The following is a 21,384-nucleotide window of genomic DNA, read 5'->3' as shown; positions in this document are numbered from 1 at the left end:
GTGGTTGTAAAAAATAGAACAGGGAAGGGGAAGTTCTTCATGAACTGATAAAGAATGAACTCTTAGATATATGAAAAACTATCAAGGTGCAGGTCAGTGAATATAGTATACTACTATTTGCAGAAAGGAAAGAGGGGATAATATAATACACAAATATATACACGTCACATATTTATTCGATAAACACAAAATATCTCTGGAAAGATACTCAAAACCTGGAAGGTTATATAAGAATAACATTGATTGTCTCTGAGGAGAACTCGGTGGCTGAGAGAGAGAGGTGGGAGAGACTTTTCCCTGTAGACTCTTTTGTGGAGGACTGAATTTTGAGCTATATGTATTCACTGTAAGACAAAACAGTAAAAATATTTATGTGTGTGTGCCTCCCATCTATAACATCTTCCTCCACCCCAGTCCTCATCAACTTCCTCCACTGCTGAGTTATATTGGCGTCAAGCTCATCAGACACCAGGCACATGCTTGTTTACAAAGCTAGTTTAGTGAAACCACGGTCTCTAAACAGTTTGAAGAAAAATTCCATTGGATCTCCAAAAAGGAGAAACTGTGAGATCTGAGCCTCAACAACATATTCTGAGTTTAGAAATAAAAGGAAGCTGAATTGCAAAAGGGCTCTGATTTTTAAAATGCTACTGTGCCCCACAAATGATTAAAATTATGTAGCTATCTTTGAAGAGAAACAGTTGAAAGTGGTTTGTCAATTTAACTAAGCATGACAGTGGCCATCTCTTATCTTTCTACCTGGAGAAGCCATCATTGCTGAGTTTGTCCTGACACTGGTTTGCCACAGCAAACTTCCTGATAAAAACAGAAAATGGATTATAAACCAGAACAGAGTAGTGGTGAAAGGGAACTTGGTCTAATTTCCCAAGAATACTGTGAGGAATTTGAGATCCCGAGAGTTGCCCAAAACCACACAAGTGGAGTTGGATGTGCTCAGTCTTGTGCTTATTTTTGCTTTAAAATATTTTAAAGGACACTGATAGCAATGGAACTTGAATGGGTTCCAAAGCTGTACAGGAGAGCAGGGGGCTTCCTTAGAGAAGACTTTATTCTCCCACTGATTCAATTCCTTTATGAATGCAATAAACTTTGGTGTGTGTATATTCAGGGGAGTGGTATTTATTATGCTGGAGGACTATTCACTGGAATTATCAAATCATTATGCCAAATGTTGGACTACTCCCTAAGCTGAAATGTGTAAAATCACTTACAAATTCTGTGATAAAAAACAAGAATCCAAAATGCTGCACTGTTTCTTCAATGTGTTTTGTGTCTTGTGGGCCAGTCTCTGGGGCTGCATTTTTTTATCTATGAGCATGTAACCCCAACTCGGATTTACATGGGTATTCCAGACATGCATAAGGGGAACAACACTAAAAACTCTTTGCACATAAATATTGTTACATAATAGTGCTATTTGTAAAATAGTTGTGGTTAGGCAAATAATGGAATAGTCAATAAATGTGACTATTTTAATATTGATTCCAGTTGTTCTATATGATTGTTTCATGTTGCCCCATTCCTGTACATCCGAAACTAGAGGCATAGAAAAGGAAATTTAAACAGGACAATATACCTGTGGGGATATCTATAGACATTTTAGGCCCTGATTAGCAGTATAAATTCTTACCTTTTAACTAAGAAGTAGATACATTCTTTACTGCAGCAGTGAATGCAGGACAGATTTCACCAGAATGAAATCAGGGAACATCTCGAGTATTTAATGTAATGCTTTGTTAAACGGAGTATTTCCCCAAACTCAAGGCCCTAAAAGTTTAATTCACGAGATTTTGTTGGGAAGGGGGAGGGAGGAGGGATAAGAATGAGTGAAAACTGAATTTTTCTTTAAAAAAGTAGCTTCTCATTTCCTTGAGTACTGCAAGCAAGTCATCACAGGTTTTTATAAGTTTTCTGTAGGAGAAATAAAGTCAAGAAGTAACACTTCTGAGGATAAGCAAAGCTACCGGCAATCCTCTTTTCACTCCCTAAACTACGAGCACGTTATAATCTCAGCCTCGCTAACAGACTTTCCCATAAAACAAAGCACCAAGGCGTAAATTAGAACGTGGCAGAGGTGTGGCATCTTGCAGGAGACAGCTCCTGTTTAAACTCGACTTGTCAGAAGCAGTAGTCCAGGCCGGGCTCGGGAAGCCATCTGTCAGATCCCCCTGCAGGAAGATCGGCGATGAGGTTGGGAACCCACTCCCGAGCGCCCGAAAGGCCGCCTGTAGTAAAGACAGCGAGGCTCCCGGGCGCAGCCAAGTCATGGGGCACTCCCACCCCAGCGACTTTTCAGTTTTGCCACCCGCTCCTGGAAAGCCCAGAGGGGATTCGCCTGGGTTTAGACTCGCTGGAAGCGGTCAGCGCTCTTTAGGACCTCAGGGAAACCGGAGCGTTTCTGGCTTTAGGACCCAGGAACTCCGAGGCAGTCAAGACTTAGATGCCTTGGACCACAGCACCCCCTACTTATAGAAGCATCCCGAGCCTCGGCGGGTCTGCATCTCCATTGGAAAGTGCGCTCGCCGCATCCCCTCCGACTCGCCAGCGCGTTTCGTCTCCCCCAGCTTGGAAAGACAGAAATCTAGACCTTAGAGGTGAAGTGACCGTGGAAAGAGAGCCGGGAAGCGGCGGGATTGGATAGCGACGCAGAGAACGTGAGCGGACGCTCCCTTCGCCGAGAATCCAACTCATTCGCCGGGACGCAGCATCCAAGTGGCGGCAGACGCGCCCGCCCTGCTGCGTTGCCAGGCGCCGCGGACTCGAAAGACTCTCCGCACACGCCGACCTCGCGGCGGCTGCTGGAATCCCGAAGCTGCCAGGCGCTCCAGGCGCGTCGGGGCAAACTTTGCCTCAATCCACGTGCCAGCTAGGCGGCTAGCCTCCAGGGCTCCGGATGGAGCGCAGCGCCTAGGCACGCTGCGCCGCCGGAGACGTTGGTGCGCACGGTAGGCGACCCGCGCCCGGCCTCTGCAGTGCTCGGGGTCCCCACCATGGGGCCGGAGGGGTCGAAGGCGTTTCCTTTGACTCTGCGCCTTCGGTGCCCGTGAAGCGCTTTCCTTCCCGGGAGTGCAGGCACAACGCTCTTTCTCCGAGGTTGGAGCCTGGGTTTGGCAGAGGTTGCTAATTCACTGATTGTAATCACCTTCCCTTACAATTCGTCGGCAGCTGCGGGCGCGGGGTTAAGCTGCTTCGTGGCTCGTGCCAGGCAGTAGGTTCGCTCCTTCCCCTCCCCTTCTTTAAGTTGGGACGCGCTAAGGCGCAGCTGCCTCCTTGGGGCTCTCTACCCTCCCACTCACTCAGTTTCTCGCGCCCTCATCTCGCAGGTTCGCAGCGGAGAGATGCTGAACGCGCCGAATTGACCAGTGCGGCTCCAGGACTAGTGGCGACGACTCCTCTGCGTCCTCCCCAGCAGCGCAGTCAGCGCCGGCTCCTCGGATGAGCCCTCCAGTTCCCGACTTTGAGAGAGGTCTCTACCCTTCTTGACCGCCCAAATGCAGTTTCGCCTCTTCTCTTTTGCCCTCATCATTCTGAACTGTATGGATTACAGCCACTGCCAAGGCAACCGATGGAGACGCAGCAAGCGAGGTGGGTCCCACCTTGTCAGAATTGCGTGCGGGTCTGGGGCGCGCGGCGCTCGCTCCAGCCCGGGCTTCTAGGGTCCAGCCGGGCAGGGGGTGCCTCCACCCCTACTCTTGCGCGCCACCGCTCTCCACTTTCCAGGTCCTACTTTGCAGAACGCTTGGTCTTTTCTGTCCGCAGTCGGTGCTGCGAGTCCTGGTGTCACTCGCCTGGAGCCGAGAGCGCCCGGCGTTCCTGCGGGCTCTCAGTGTGAAGTCGTGCGGTCCACACCCACGTTAGCGGCCGCGCCTCCGCTCCAGAACTGTTTTCTCTTTCGGTCGCAGGTCTGGCACCCATTTTTCGTTTTTATTCCTTTTTTCCCTCTCTTTTCCTACCTTCCCTCCCATCTTTTTTATCCTATTAGCCATCTGCAGCACGTCTGTCTGCCTTCCTCACACACGTGCACCCCAATTCCTGGCCCCAGATGCCTTGGACAAGCATCCTGTGTTTTTATGTGGGTGCGCATTTGGGATCTGGGAAGGGTACCGAGTCGAGGTGGAGGACCTACATTTCCAGGAAAAAGGCAACATTGACACCCCCCCTCCCCCCCCCGCCCAAGACCCTAAAACGAAATGGGATGATCTACTGAACTTTGAGAATTAGGTGGCAACTCGTGCGCTGGTTTTCTGGGGAGAGCTCCTGCGAGTGTTTTTGGATCGGCCCGACTCTGTACCTTCTGTTGGCTTCCTCAAAAGTAACTATTTGGGAGAGCAGTTTCTGTTCCTAAAGAAATTCACTTGCATTTTTTTTAACCCTCCCTCTCGTTTTTTTAACTCTCTCCCTCTCCTTCACGTGTGTGCTTAGTGAGGAAGGTGGTGGAATCCTCCAGAAAGGTCTTAGAGTTCGCTTTCTTAAAGATTTTGTGTTCACTAATTTAGTTCTCCTGGGGCTTATTTTGTCCCGTTGAGGCTGCAGCCAATCTAACCGCATTTTAAGCGAAGGACTGCAAGACGCAATTAAGTCTTCTGGGGGATTTAAATACAAATCTCAACGCGTGCGCGCGCGCACACACACACCACACACACACTTACATTATCCTCGCATGGGAAGGGCGCAGCATCACCTGGTGAAGCTATTTGTTCTCCTCCAGCAATCTGGATTTTTGCATACTTAGAATTTATAGCTAATAGATCTTGATTTTCCTGGGATATAAATGTTTTAGTCTACCTGAGATGTGAGTTATTTAACTCGTCTTATGGAATCTATGGTCCTGCATCCAGATTTTGGAGAGGGCTTATTGCACCCTATTTCTTGATGGTATTTTTTTATTTTTATTTTTTTCTTTTTTAAAGGACGTCGCTAAACTGCACTCGCTTACGGGAAGGGCTGGATGTTGGCCGCCCCTAGGATAGAGCTCCAGTTAACTGGTGGTGTGCAACTTAGGTAGCATCTGCTCTCCGATTGACACGATGCATCTGTGGTTCATAAGACACGTCTCTGTCTCTTCTCTATGTCTCTCTCTCCTTTCTGACTTTTGGAAAATGCTTCCTATTTTCAGAAATTATTCCACTTAGAAATACTAGGGGGAACTTTCTTCTGAGAGGCCATAAAAGTTCAATATTGATATTTGTCTGCGTAAAGTCCCTTTCCATCTCCTCCCCCCCCACACACCCGGCACTGTTCTCCAGGTCACTATTTTCTCTCAAGGTATTATTCGGCAGAGCTGGCAATTTTTTTTACACTGTGGTCAGAAGTGTTTGGAGAGGCCTTTTTCCTTCTTTTAAGCAGAAGCTGCAGTCTGTTCGGTTAAAAAAAACTCAGGTGCTTAAAGTTTGTGAAATATAGAGATATCTAAACCCCTGTGCCAAATTCTTTTTTGTTTATTAGATTATTTACTAATTCAGCGATCATTTTCTGATCCACACTGCCCGTTGTGGTTGAGTGGAGAACAATCAAGCATGTTGTTATAGTATAACTTTAACGTGGAGGTGCTGTTTGGTGGAGAATGACATTACAGCGCTCCTGTGGCCATACACATTACTGCAGGCATTTCTAGCAGGACCATCTCTGTCCTTTTGCCTGTGACTTCTTATGTATCTGAGGCAAAACCTATTTATTTCAAAGCTTGCTTTAGCAAAATCCCTTGTAGCAATTACCATCCACATCCTCAAGCGCTGACATTTAGAAACCCAATTCTAGAGTGTGTAATAGTAACTTTTGCCAAACCAACCTTTTCTTTTAATAAAATTGAAATTCTTTCAAGTGCATGTAAATTGTTAGGGTTGTGTAAAAAAAAAAAAAGTTTTTTTTCTTTTTTCTTTTTTTTTCCTTAACAGCTGTCCCTTTCCAAATCCCAAGTTTCTGGCTAAAATATCTGAGGTCCTTAAAAGTGACCACACTATCTGTGCCAACAAAGGGTGTACTGTGCTTTTAATTAAAAGTGGAACTACTTAAAGGGCTGGCTAGACAGCGTAGGGTGATAGTAGCTTTTCTGCTTTGCAAGGAAGCTTAAGGATTGTATTGTGAGAGTACTGAAATGAATAGAGATCTAACTCAAGTTGTGTGAATTATCCCTCTTCACAAAGTTAAGCTGGTTTTAATTGATCTCATGTTCATTGATTGATCCAACACCAATTGTTCTGCACACCAAACAATTGGCTCTCCCCAAGGAGATTGATTTAAATTAATTCCTTGGTGAATGCTTGACTACTAGCCAAATCATGTCAGCAGTGACAGTTGACATGCTAGATCCTATTGTGGTACCACCATTTCCCTTTGTTTTGGAACAGTGGCAGTTAAATATTACTTTCTAGGAAGAAACAATGACTTGTACCCTTTAAAAAAGGTGCTGTAGCTTAGAAGATCAGTTATTTTCTTGGCTTTGTGCTAGGATGTAGGTAGTAGTGGTACTAGATTGGTTAGTCTAATGCCTGGGACCTGATTCTTTTTCTTTTTTTTTCTTCTTCATATTCCATCTGCAAATAATCAAACCTTCACTGTGGAGCATTCTCAGAACTCCTTTGGCATTATGTTTAGTCTGCTCTATGATCTCAGATGCTCCATAATATCATTTTCTTAATGAAATAAAATTCTTGGCAGAGATCAAATAATTTAGTCAGTTAAAATCAGTTGCATCCAGTCTGGAATAGAGAGCAAATATATCATTTCACTCTATGTTTTATTTCAAAATAGAGCCAGAATATTGAGAGAATACAATGTCAGCCTTTCCTGCTTTTGGACAAAACTTTGTATGTAGGGGAGACCGTTCTAAACAGTACCAGTCACCTACCATTCTTTCTTCCCATTATTTTGAAAACAAAATCATCAGATAATCCATTCAATAATCACTAATGGGGTCTGGGTGCAGTCATTTTTTATTAACCAGTTAGACACCAGCACAGTACTGACAGTGAACACCTTGGGGAGGGGAGACGTGTCCACTTTTTGAAAAGCTGGTTGACTACTAATGTTTCATCTCCGTGATGGTGGTAGTACGACTTCTTGTCTCCACTTCGAAGGCATAGTCATTATTAGCTACTGTTAGCCCCTACTGCCTAGATATGTCTTGGGAGCTCTTATACTTATGACTTATTTGTATGATAAATGGGGTTATTCGGTTAGTTTTGTTTTGGGACCAGTCGTAAGCCACGTTTCAGGCTGAACTACACAATTTATAACTTTATTATGGTGTCCTGGAATTTCTGGAGCTTGATATGCAGTGACTTAATTTTGTAGCTCTTTCGTTCTGTTTGTGTGCCCAAGCATATTTTCACCAGGGATTTATGATAATTTCTTGATAGCTTTTTAACAGCAAGGCTCCAAAACATCTAATTCACGTTTCTGGTGGTAGGGGGCGTGGTACAACAAGTGTTCTCCTATACCTTGTACCATTCTGGAGCCTCACCTTCCTCCATGAGATCTATTTTCAGAAGATTAGATTTGGATCTTCCATGGAATTGAAGTGTTTGTCACAAATAGTGTGGTGTTTTTCTAGCAACTGAGGCTGGAAAAATAAATGGACGTTTATTTATATAGCTAAATTAATCTGTGTTTTTATTTTCAAAATTTAATGAAGAAATTTAGAGAGATTTGTTTTTACAACTACTTTTAATAACAGTTTATTTCTCGTGGTAGTCTTTCAAAACACAAAAGGGCACATGGAACATATTAACCTACACTTAAAGGAAAAAGCTTCGGAATACTTTTTGTGTGCTTGCTTTTTTAAGCTCCAGAGTATTTCAGAAAAGCTGATGTGATGTTTAACTTTGAAACATAAACATGTTTCTTTTCTTTTGCTCTCTCTGTTGTTAATGGGCTGCTTTTTCTTCCAGCATAATTCCATTAGTTTTTTTTTCTGGCCAGTGATTTACCAGTGCAGTGAAGTCAGAAATTCGCCATGCTCAAATCAACATCTTATTTTGCTACTGAAATTTGGAAGTGATTGACAATAGGTGACATTCCCCCAGGCTTCCATTGCATTCTAGCTTTCTCTGCTTTTAAAATTCAGCTTGGGTAGACTCCAATATTTGCAGAGATCACAAGTTTGATATGATACTTCTTAATTCTTTAATGTAAAACTACCTCTTGATTTATTCAGAGACTGACCTGCCAGATTATGGATTATCCAGGCTACTTTTTACTTCTTTTCTTCCAACTGACTGCCTTTTTTCCCCTGAAAATAAGCATTCTTACTCCTCCCAAGTACAGGAAAATAGATGACAGACAGATCATTTGCTATAACACTTGATAACCACTTTGCTAAAAGGATGTGGTAAACTTTGGGATGAAAATAAGGTTTCAAATTCCCTGTCTTTTCAGAATGTCACGATGTTCATCATTTTTTTTTTTTTTTTGCCCTGCTATCACCAACATTCAAGAATTGATCACTAGAAGAAAACAATGTTGCATGTCCATTTTAAAAAAGTTTAATTATTTTCATCTGGAATAAATAGGGAAGGTGTTAAAGTGTATACAACATGTAATGATAACAGAGAGGGTGTATATAGATATATATTTACATACATGTGTATATGTGTATATATGGGTGTGCATTTGTATATTAGTAATTATATATAGAGATAAAGAAATAGAGAATGAATGAATAAGGTTAGAGTTTTTTTCTTTTACTCTTTCCAAGGACCACCCTCATGCCTGTTTTTCTCTGCTCTAGGACATGTCTGTATTAGTCACTCGTTTTGAAGCAAGCCACTGTATCCCTAATCCTGAAATTCTTAATTTCCTTCCTTCTCACATTGCAGGCTAATCTCTTCCCTTTTTCTTCAGTTCTCCTCTGCCCTTCTCTTGCTTAATAATCCCGCCTTAGTCACTTTCCAATTGGCTACAACCTGGCTTCTACCCTCTTCATTTTGCTGAAAGGGTTTTCTTAACGGCCATCCATGCTTACTTAATTGCCAGCTCCAACAACGGCAGCACAGTCCTCTCTTCCAGATTCTCTGGATCACCTCTTTCCAAAGAAAGTCTCTTCCTTTGGCTAGTGATACTGTGCTCTAGTTTGTCCTCCCTCTTTTATGCCCTTTTCTCTCTTTTTTCATCCGCTTATTTAGGGTAAGTATAGAGTAGTATTGCTTCATTCACTTTTGTTCTTTTTCTTGGAGGATTTTATCCATACCTGTGTCTTCACCTGTTATTTCCACATAGAATCCTTCAACTCTAGCCAAAACTTTTTTTTTTTTTTTTAAGCTTCAGACTATTACCCTCTGATTGCCCAACTCCTGCCATATGGCTAAATATTCCATGCACACTCAAACTTGACAACTCACTTCCTCTCCTGTGCCATCTCCCAAATGTGTGCTTCTGCCCACGCTCCTTATTTCTATTCATGAAGTTACTGTGTTTCAAGTCTGGAAGCCTCATTGTAGTCTTTGATTTTTCAGTTGCCTCTTTATTAGCTCATTCAATTTAGTGAGTCTGCCTCAAAAATGTCGTTTATACCCATTTCATCCTTTTCTTTCTAAAGGTTTTCCCTAGCCCAGGCTCTCCCTTGCTCCTGATCTCCTGGCATCTACTTCTTCCATCCATCCTTTCAGTGATGCTGCCTTGATTATTTCTCAGCTGCTGATCTGGTCATGTTACCTCTTTTGCTAATAAACCCCAAACCTCTCATGGCTCCAGCATTGCCTGCAGAATAAACACCAGCTTCTTTTCACGTGACATTCAGGGTTCCCCATCATCTGACTGCGGCCTGTTTCCACCGATGTTTCCCTACCTCGAAAGCACTATATGCTTAAGCTATAACAGATTATGTTGTGTTTAAGCACACTGTGTTTTCTTGCTCTCTCTATTGTTGAGCATGCGGTGGTGCCTAGCTAAAATGCCACTGCCTCTGTGAAGCCTTCCTGGAATTTTCTGCCTCTCCTTGCCGAAGCCAGGAATCAAAGATTCCTTCATGGTTTTCTAAGCTTTTTGTGCTGTTCTTAAAGGACTCTTATTTCCCCCTTTATTCTGGTTATTTTGGCACTTGTCTCATCCTTATTATATTTTAAGCTTCTCGAGGGCAGGACTACAGCTTACTGTCATTGTATTCCCTACACCAGGCCTAACAGAGGGCTTTCTCCACAAATTGTGGCTGAAAAAAGTCATTGAATATGAGATTTTATTGTTTGCCCTTAAAATAATTTTGATGACTTAATGGGAAATATATTTTTTGGAAATTCAAAGTTCTTTGTACATAGTTGAAGTTTGAATGAATCATTATACATTGCTTATAATAGGTGTAGTCACATTATTTGCTATATTTCTTTACAGTGTAAAAAGAAAACAGCGTTGTAAATGCACTCCCAACCCAGCACTCATTATTATGAAGTCTCTTCTTAAAATATTCAGAATTTCACAGAGTATACTGGTGCCAGTTTGTGCATCCATATACCTGTTTATTATTTGAATGATAGTCTCCCAAATGGCAATTGAGTTTGGGATAGGGTAGGGAAAACTATGTGGGGACAGCTTATATTTTTAAAACGTTTTTTCTCGAGAACATGCCAATCAGGGCTTTTTAAAAAATCATAAACACCTTGCCCATATGAATAATCATTTAGGGGAGAATAAAAGAAAGTAGCATTTATCTTCTTAAAAAGCATTCCCTTTAATAACATAGATATGTTAGTGCAGGAAAATGTTTAATCAATGTTATTCTTTTGTTTATGACTTAAGATAATAAATGTAGTTATGGTGACATATAGGAGAGATGCAGATGTGTCGTGTATTTTAGAACAGGTTACGTAGGTGTGATGGACTATGTAGTGTTTTTTTGTGTAGTGTCTTCCAGGAAAGCACTGACATCTCCTTACACTTGGAAGGAGGTGGGACTGGACTGGTTTGACTTACAAGGATGGTGAGCTTTTCACTGAAATGTGTGCTTTTAAAGACCAACTGTTAAATGGAAGAGAGCTAGAACTGGAATCCAACTCTATGAATTCACTGGCTTTTCCTGTACAAAGTATGCTTTCAATATACACATTCATATTCAAAAAGGAAAAAAGAAATCCCGTCTGAACTCACTCAGAAGTTCTTTAGACCACAGACTTTTATTGAGTCTCAGAACTTTCTCCAACTCCTATTTATGCTAATTAAGTTGTGGATATTAAATAACTAAAGGCTGAGGGAGTAGAGTAATTGAGGTCTAGCACCCAAGTGTGTTCTAGTAAACATTTGCATACCTGAATCCTTTAAGGCCTTGGAACTCTGTACTAGTGGTTATTTGTATTGCTAAATTTGTTCCATCATTATTATTCTTTTATATGAAAGATAGGAGGTGCTTTTATTTCTGGCACTCCTATAGAATTTTTATCCATTGGCATGTGTATACATATATTAACAATATGAGACCACATTGGAACACTATCTCAAGATTTATTTCAGTAAATAATTACGTGGTCAATAATCCCTTAGTCAAAGACATAGTTGTTAAATTCTCCGTTCCCTAAAAAAGTCTTTAAAAGTGCCATATAAATATGCAGTATTTTTGTTTAAACTTCTCTTATGATCTGATTTCTATCTTATTAATAAAACAGTTAATTATATAGTTTTAGAAATAGCCAAATATGGTTCTGGCATTGATGTGACTTGTGTACATCATGCTACCTTTTCACAAAATGGTCAGAAAAAAACAGAGCATAGCACTCATCAATTCTGGCCAAATGGGTTTCTGCTAGATCCTTGCTGCTGTGTCAGCATATTCTAGCATTTTTGTATTGTGATCGTCTTTGTCATCCTCTCACCTGTGGCTGGCTAAAACTTGCCAACCAACCATGTCGAGCAGTTGAGGCACACACACCGATAGAGGGCACACTTTGCATTCTTTTCCTTGCGCTTTGTTCTCTGAAGTTTTGTGCTTTGCTTCGCCCTGTTGGTTTGGGTGGCAAACCTGCTCTCTCCGTGAAGATTGATGCTGTGATCATCTTGTCATTACAGAGGGAAAGAAAGGAATGAATAAAGAGAGCTTTTAGTCTGACTGGGCATTTCTGGTTTGGGTTCCTAATCTCCTTCTGACAAGACCTCTTCACTAAAAGGCAAACTTAACCAGCCTTACTGTTTGGCATCCTGTGGGACAGCTATTAAAGCCAGACTTGGAGTTCACCTTGAAATAGATTCCAGCTTCTATAGGCATATTGAAGACATCAGTGTGTGTTTTTTTTTTTTTAAATATATTTTTCATAAAGTTTATGCCTAAACATTAAGTATCTGGTAAAGGATGGAGTAGTCACCCAAATGACTCCAAATTAATACTCCCAAATTAATTGCCACATTCTTTAATTTCTTTGGAGAGACCCTTTTGTATTGATGGGTTTGGTCTCTCATATGTTTAGCCCTTTGAGAAAGGTGAAATTTGACCTTAATTTGAAAATCCAAGGTTTGATAATTTTAAATAGGTTTTCTTCCTTCCTCATGTGATGAAGTATGACTTAGGGTTTAAAACTTCTCTTGTGCCTCATTTGTTGTTCATCTCACTTGCTGTGTTTGCCTCTTTCTGATTGTCAAAAGCTGGCTTTTAACTTTGAGAGGTTTGTGCTATATCATCAACCTGCGAGACCATGTTTAGTTGAATCATAGTGGGCATAATATATTGTGGCCAAATTTGCCATATCCCCAAAATAATGTTTCAGGAAAAACTGTGGTATTTGTTGTTCTTAGCTCTTTCTGTGCCGTTGATGATCTTTGAAGACTTGTTCCAAATAAGAGACCCCTGACAGCCTAGTGGATTGGGAGAAATTGTTTCCAGGGGTCCCAGTTTACTATACCTAGATACAGATTAAATTAAGGTAGTGACTAATCTTTGATTTGTTATGTCCTTCGAGTGGTTCTTGGAGGTAAAAGGAGACTTAATTATAATTAATACCAATTCTTGACACTTGCTGCTTGATGATTTTTTAGAAGTTTGCTTTCTATGTGTGTATGTGTGTGTGTGTGTGTGTGTGTGTGTTTATGGATCAGGTGTTTAGAGGAGTTTTGAGGGACTCTCTGGTATTGGTTCTGGGCTCTTCTAAGTAGATATGAGGAAGAGGTGGAGAACAGCTGTAGGTTGGGTGAATGGAATGAGCAAACCAGCTTCAAGTTTTCTATTTATCCAAGGATCTGGACATCTGTCATGCTTTGAGAGAAATCAGAGCTGTCCTGTTTTGTAGCATTCCTTCCCCCAGTGTGAGAGATCTTGTGGCACTTTCCTGTCCCCAGCTTAGCACGGTAGAGAAACGTTGTTGGGGTCAGTGACTTGTCCACTGACCCTTGTGGTTCCCGGAAGCATCCTTAGCATGCCGAGGTTAGTTAGTGGTGGAGTTAAGGAAGTGATCAGCATCACTCCTCCTGGTCACTAAGTGACAGAGTGGCTGATGTGGTTCTTGACTGAATCCAGTAACGTAGGAAAGATCTTTTTGTTCTCTCATTCAAATAATGTAACACTGAAAATTGATCTAGACGTTAAAAATTATCTCTTGAAAACTGTCCAGAATGATGAATTTGGTGCAATTTAATTTTTCCCTTTTACAGAAGTGAAGAGACTTATTTCTTTGCAGTTGCTATAGATGATTTCAACATGATCTTGATTTGAAAGTGACACAGTGAATAATAACTGTTTTAAAGGCTTTGGCAAGCTTCTGTGCATCAAGAAGTCTTTTTGTTAAATTCAGAGAGAAAGGTTTGAAGAAATGGGAGGCAGGACCTAGGGGAGGAAAGAATGAGCAGGAACAAGATCACTCATTTCTAAGACTTAAAGGCCTGTCAGGTGGAAGAAGAATGTGACTTATTCCAACTTTTGGAGTTAAGGCAAAATGAAGGAAGGTAATAGGGAGGAAAGTTAAGGATTATATTTAAGAAACTGTCTATTAATGGAAGACACACTTTCTTGATGCCTTGACTCTCCGACTTTGAAAACGGCCTTTTTCTAATAGCAGAGTGTCTCTTAAGACTGTTTGTAAAGCAGGTGACTGCACTGAGTTTAAGGGACCACTAAGCCCCATTCACAGCACAAGAGCCACAATGAGGGCATCTGTCATGCATCTTGTATCCTATAGATACTCAAATATAAATTCTTGTTGACAGTTTTTCAAACTCAAGTTATAAAACATGCCTTCCTAAATAGAGGACACTGAATAAAATTGCTTCTTTACGTTCTGCATCATATGCTTCTAACTCATCATTCTGAACTTCAGTATTAATAATACACATATTGAAGCTGAATCTGAATTCTTAAATGAGGCATACTTCTGAAAATAATATTTCATTGTAAGAAAGTCAGAGCTCTCAATGCTGCAAATAACCAGCAGAGATGCTGTACAAATATTTTGCTTTTTTTTTTAAACAGGGTTAGTAGACCAGAAGATAAAGAAGCAGTTGACAAATTCATTAATAATACTGTGCACTTATGAAAGCATAATAAACTTTAAAAATCCTCTTGGACAAAGAAGAGAAAAGCAGATATATGTTTTCTTACTTGAACTTTTGGCAGATAGTAGTAAGTAATGGATTGATGTCAACTTAGAGGGAGGCCTTGTGTGTAGTAAAGGACCCTGTCTTCAGCCTTGTTTGGAACAATATTTATTTTCTTAAATATTTGGTTGAGAAAACATGACACGCCCACCACACTTTTGCATAATACAAAGTTGAACAGAATGTTTAAAATGACTGGTTACAAAAAGATCTCGATGGGTGGGGATGACAGGATGAATTTAAGAATGAAAATTTAACAGGGTAAAGGTAGAGTTTAGCTCTTAAGATCAAAGAACCAACTATGAAAAAATAGGACATTGGAGACGAAGGGTTTTCATTGATTCTTGACTCATCCTGAGGTTACAGTGTGGTGGTGAGAAAAGAAATTGGCCACATTAAGAGAGGTGCTTACCTGGAATCGAGAATAAAGCAGGTTAAGGTCCCCAGCTCACACCAGAGTTACGTTTTGATCCAGATGTCATTACTTTCAAATGTGCGTTGGCAGAACTAAAATACTAACCTGTGTCAGACCCTCGTTTTGTGTTCCCAGAAACTCTATGGAATAAGAATTATTAGTAGTTATTTCTACTATTAATAATGGAAGTAGTAATAGAAGTGGGTGATTAGTAGAGGTAGAGCGACTGTACACAGCTACATAGACTGTGTCCTGCACATGAAGCGTGATGTGAGTGGTAAACCCTGGACTTGGGCACGCAGTGGCTTTGGAGGTGGGGATGCTTAAGACATCCCCCTGCTTTATAAGTACGCAGGGTTTGGGCTCGGTGCTTTTTGCTCCTGACGTTCTGTGAAACTGCAAGAATCAGAAGAATCACCTCTGCTTTTAATTTTTCAGATAAGTCAATGCATGAAATTGTATTCTTGTTATTCATCTTCTTCAGCTGACGCTGAACATTCTGTTCCACTGGTTTCCTATTGACATTTGATGTCTTCCAAGCACTGTTCTCATCCTTTGTGGAGCATTGCTACCATTTTAATTTTGCCCGTTGTACATTGCTTCTGGTGTTAGAGGTGTCTTAAATTAGACCCCTCTTAATTTTGAGTAGCATCTAATATTGGCATTGCTAAGGAGCTTGATCTAGTTTCACTTATGTGCTATATATAAAGGGTTAGTAAGATCATTCTTTTAAAACTATTGTGAAAAATTTCAAACATATAAAAAAGAGTTGAGAGAACTGTATAGTGAGACCCTATAGCCCCATTACCCAGATTGAACAAATATTGAGATTTTGCCACTTGCTTCATCTATTTTTGTCTTCTTTTTTACTTTTTATTGCCTGGAATGTTATACAGAAAATCCCAGGTATTGTGTCATTTCACCTTACATATTTCTGTATGTATTTCTTATAAATATGGACATTTTCTTACAAAACCATGGTGTTACTAACATACCTAATGAAGGTAGTAATTCCTTGGTAACACGGAATACTAATCACTATGTAATCAAATTTCCCTGGTTGCCTCATATGTCTTTATACAGCTGGTATGTTTGAATCAGGATTTAAATAACCATTTACTTGGTTTGTATGTCTCTCAAGTTCCTTTGACTCTAGGCAGCATTTCCTTCTCTCCTGTTTTTCCATGCCACTGACTTATTGAAGAAACCAGGTCAGTTTTCTACAGAATGTCTGACATTCTGGATTTTTCCACTTCCTTGTGGGTGTCATGTGAGTTGTTCCTCTAGCCTCCATATTTTCTGTAAACTAGAAGTTGCCTTGAAGGTTTGATTAGATTCAGGTTCAACTCTTTTTGGCTGGGATCTGTCACAGCTGGTGCTGTGTGTTTCCTATGGCATCACATCAGGGGACACACAAGGTCACGTTGCACCATTCTTAGTGATACTGTGATTAATCAGTGGCCCCATGGTGTGACAGCCATAGCCTTCCATTTTAAGGTTCCCATTAGCCTTTCGTCTGATGGTTTCTTTCTTTGGTGATCTTTGTCTGAATCATCAGCTTCATTAGGGATTATAAAATAGTAACTTTTTCTAAACTTATCATTCCTTCCACATTTACTAGCTGAAATTCTTCTATAGAAAAGGAACTGTTCCTTTTCAACCATAGCTATTTTGTTATTCTGAAATATAGTTAGTCTAGGAAAAGCAGGCTGTAAGCTTAATTCTTCCCCATTAATTGCCAATTTTCAGAGTAAGGAGTTGTTGCTTATAGAACCATTCTTAACTGTTTGGCCAGTGGGTCAGCTTTACTATAAGTGAATAAAATGCTTTGATTTGTTTCAAGACATTCCCTGTCAGATGGAAGAGGCAAAGCCTTCCAACAGTTTCTGCTCACTGAAACATTAGTGGTAGAATGACATCAACAAAGTCTTTTGGCTTCTGCTAACAGGAATGAAATGCAAACCTTCTGAAAGCCTGAATTCTATTATACATCTTCTGATAATGTTTTCTGATAACAGCTTTCAGAAAAGCTACTAAGTGAACATACAGTAGCTTCAGCCTGGCGTAATCTGAGGCTCATTGGATAGAAAAACAGTACTTTGTGCTACTTAAACATTCTCTGGAAGCCGTAGCAAGGAGAGGAAGGAAAATATTTGAGATCAACTGGATGTGGTGGAATACAAGTAATGTCACCTGAGAAAGATTAAAGTTTCCACAAAACTTGACCTGAATGGCAGTTCACTGCTTAGAATTTGTTCTCCTAACCCATCAACTGCTTATTTTTTGCTGTTTGGTCTTTTAACTTGAAGGCATATAAAGAACGTACTTAGTAGTAGCCTTCAGTGGTTAAGTGACAGTTGAGTTTTTTTTTTTTTTAATTAACATTTCCCCCTACTTATTAGCTGCAGCTGACTCCTAATTACAGAAATCTTTATTTAAAAACTTAGCTCATTGCTACTAATCACATTACCACTGGTGTAGTTTTTGTATGACCCATTGGAAGACACCTATAATATATATGTTTAATTATTTTATTATGTGTTGAAGTTGAAAATTTAATTCACACAAATGTCTATGGGGAGGATTAAATTAAATACTTGTTAGAAACTTTGAATGTAAACACATTTAATATGTGACTCTCAAAACAGACCTGTTGCTAGAGGAAATACAGCACTGTAGATGTGTGATTTTCTTACTAGTAAAGTGACTTGACAGTATTTTTAAGAGAGCAAAAAGTATCATGAACTGAAGAAATTGGTTATATTGCAAGCCAGGGGAATAGAACTGGAAATGCAAGCAGCTCCTTTTGCTACTGATGGTTCTGGAGAAGGATTTTTTTTTTCCTGCCTCTTCGACCAGTATGTTTTTAAGTAAGAAAACAAATGAGCCGAATCCTCTATTCAGGGCTCATAGTTTGTGTTCTCCACCACCACCACCACCCCCTTTGTTTTTTCATTTGATCTTGAACATTATTTTGGAAATAAACCTCCATACTGTTGAGTGTTTAGGTATTTTGTCTTAGAAGAAGTGGTAAAGGCTTTACATTGTGTTCTTATAAGTAATTGGTTAAAAAACATGAAAAAAACAAAACACTGTGGGATGTTTTTTGATGACTGTAAACCCAACGTGTGTTCATTGTTGGAAATTTGGAAAATAGAGAATAACACAATGAAGAAAATAAAACTGATAATCTTGTTACTCAGAGATGATTGCTGTTAACATTTTGGTTTTTATCCTTCCTGAATTTTTTCCCCCTTCTACATAAATATGAATTTTTGACGCTTGATACATCAACACACATTCTTAACTATTTTAATGACATTATTGATACAGTCTACATAATTAATTATTGTTCCCCATGGATTTTTTTTAACCCATTTCCTTATTGATGGTGAGTTAAACAGTTCATTTTATTAAAATTTTTCAGTATTAATGCTGCTGTGAACACCCTTATACAAAAATATTTTTTGCATTTTTTCCTTTAGGGATCATTTCCCAGAACTAGACACAACAATTAATGCACTATAGTCATTACTTTGTCAATTATGTAGTTTTTAAAGGCTACATATTACTTTATTTCTCAAAATGATCTTGTGAGGCAGATCCTATTTTTTTCCCCTCCATTTTGAAGTTGAATAATCTGAGGCACAGGAAGTGAAATAACTTGCCCAAGGTCACAGCTATTGAGGGGTATAGCTAGAATTTCAATTTAGGCATTCTGGGCCATGCTCTTTATCACCAAGCTAAATGAGGCTCTTGATCTTATTGCCATTTGTTCTCCAGGATGTTATACTGATTCTTATTCTGTAGGTGGGAGATGAGGTGCACATTGTCCTGACCTTGGATACCTTTTTTTTTTTTTTTTTTTTAACATCTTGTTGGACTGTTCCTGTTGAGAATAAAAAGAAGGATCTCCCTTATCCTCAAGAAGCTCACTATTTAAATAAGGGGACAAATTCTCTCCCATTTTTTTTTCTTGTCTCCAAATAACATTAATATCCACCCAGTTGCTTAAACTGTTATTCCTTGTTTCCTTGGAAACACCTATTACTTGTACATCCCCTCTCCAGTGTATTTTGAATCTCTCTTCTACCCTCTAAGTCTGCTGTCATTTTGTAGACCAGGCTTGTAGACCAGGCTATCGTCATGCCCCGCTTGAACTAGTCCAGTAGCCTTCTGCCTGATAACCGTATCTAAAGCAGCACATTTTTCTACCTCTCCATCTTCTGCAGCTAAACTCTCTATCAGGGCTGGGACTAGGATGAGTCAGGGGGTGGGGCTAGGACGTAAAATCTAAGAAGTGCCCTTGCCTGAGCCTGAGAGTAAGTACCTCCCTCAGTTTTCCACCCTAGGAGCCTCACTCACCTCATCTTGACACCGCCGTGCCCTCTATTATAGCACCTGTTTATTTCTTAAACACTTTGGAATTTTCCCTAATTATCTTCTTATTCCTGTGGCAGAGAATGCGCTGTACTCATGAAAATCCACTTTCTTTGCCTCCTGGGCATGTAGCTAATCTTTGTTTCCTAGACTCCCTTGGAGATAGATATAGTCATGGCCTGAGTTTTGGCGAATGGAAAATGAATGGGTAGAAGTGATCGAACTGATGCATCTGCCACTTCCAGGCCCAGCCCCAATAAGCTTCTGTGGGAAAGCCTGTTGTTCTTCTATGTGCCAACCTGGGGCAGAGTATCCAGCCCCCTACACTGAGCCCTTGGTGGACAGCAGGGCCATGGTGTGAAAAGAGATCGGGTGTCCCTGCTATCTGACATATCTGTACTGGATCCTGTGTGAGCAAGGACAGACTTTTATTATGTCAAGTCATTGAAGTGTTGAGGTTGGTTTGTCTCAAAAGCTAGCATGCTTGGTCTGTCCAGTACATGCTGTCATCCCCACCAGAGTTTTTGGAACATAAGCTCCAAAAGGGTGGATGCCTTCTTTCTTTCTTCACATTGTATCACCAGAGCCCAGGATGGTGCTTAACTAATTGTGGGTATTAAAAAATTTTTTTTTAAATGAAATTTTAATTTTAACATATTGAAGAATATTTTTTAAACAGCAGCATTCAAATAGCAATATATGAACAACTCAAGGCAGAATGCCCACAGAATGATATAGTCAGGAAATATCTTTTGGATTCAATGGGGGAAAGAGCAATATGGGATGATTCTTTAGGAAAAGGATCCATGAAAATGGGGATATAAGCTAACTTGTAAGTTTCAGATATTCACTGTTTACAAAGTTGTCCTTAGATTTCTTAGCCACAAATGTTTTGAAAACATATTCCAAAGATCCAGGACAGTGATTTCACACTGAAAGTATGGAATTTAATAGTAACAACTCGTATGGTTAGGCTCTCCCAAGCGATTTTTATAGTGGGATGCCTATAGTTAGAAAACATTGAAAAAGTCTTCCCTGTATTTCTTACTTATTATGGCCAATATATGTTAGAACTTTTATTTCCAGAATTTCTTTTATTTTTCAGTTAGGATTTTTTTTTAGATTAAATTCGGTTTTATTGAAATATATTCACATACTATACAATCATCCATGTTATATAAGCAACTGTTCACAGTACCATCATATAGTTGTGCATTCATCACCCCAGTCTATTTTTTGAACATTTGCCTTATACCAGAAAGAATCAGAATAAGAATAAAAAATAAAAGGTAAAAAGAACACCCAAATCATGCCTCCTACCCTATTTTTCATTTAATTTTTGCCCCCATTTTTCTACTCATCCAAACATGCTAGATAAAGGGAGTGTGATCCAAAAGGCTTTCACAGTCACACTATCGCCTCTTGTAAGCTACATTGTTATACAATCGTCTTCAAGAGTCCAGGCTACTGGGTTGCAGTTTGATAGTTTCAGGTATTTATGTCTAGCTATTCCAGTACATTAAAACCTAAAAAGTGTTATCTATATAGTGCATAAGAATGCCCACCAGACTGACCTCTCAACTCCATTTGAAATCTCTCAGCCACTGAAACTTTATTTGGTTTCGTTTTGCATCCTCCTTTTGTCAAGAAGATGTTCTCAATCCCACGATGCCGGGTCCAGATTCATCCCCGGGAGTCATATCCTGCGTTGCCAGGGAGATTCACTCCCCTGGGTGTCTGATCCCACGTTGTGGGGAGGGCAGTGAGATCACCTGCTGAGTTGCCTTAGAGAGAGAGAGGGCCACATCTGAGCAACAAAGAGGCACTCGGGAGACTCTTAGGCACAACTATAAGCAGGTTTAACGTCTCCTTTGCGATAATGAACTTCATAGGGGCAAGCCCCAAGACAGTGGGCTCAGCATATCAAGCTGTTAGTCCTTAGTTTGTGAGAACATTAGCAACAATCCAGGTGAGGAAGTCCAAAACTTCTGCATTTTACCTCAGCTCTTCAGGGGGCCCTGCATCAGAATTTCTTAATTGATACAAAGAGAAGTAATACCTACTTTTAT

At 40.1% G+C, this 21,384-nt stretch overlaps 1 protein-coding gene across 1 annotated transcript in view; it reads left to right on the top strand.

Annotated features, from left to right (window-relative positions):
• Nucleotides 1-2,525: 2,525 nt before the first annotated feature.
• Nucleotides 2,526-21,384, top strand: part of RSPO2 (R-spondin 2) — a 156,934-nt gene continuing 138,075 nt past the window's right edge. Inside the window, 2 exon segments of the mRNA XM_037803013.1 lie at nt 2,526-2,966; nt 3,345-3,606. Of these exon segments, the coding sequence (XP_037658941.1) occupies nt 3,513-3,606 (94 nt within the window). The 5' untranslated portion in view covers nt 2,526-2,966; nt 3,345-3,512.

The sequence above is a fragment of the Choloepus didactylus genome, chromosome 14 (genome assembly GCF_015220235.1).
Source record: "Choloepus didactylus isolate mChoDid1 chromosome 14, mChoDid1.pri, whole genome shotgun sequence".
In the NCBI taxonomy this organism is placed as follows: Eukaryota; Metazoa; Chordata; class Mammalia; order Pilosa; family Megalonychidae; genus Choloepus; species Choloepus didactylus.
This window is presented reverse-complemented; position numbering and strand designations above follow the sequence as displayed.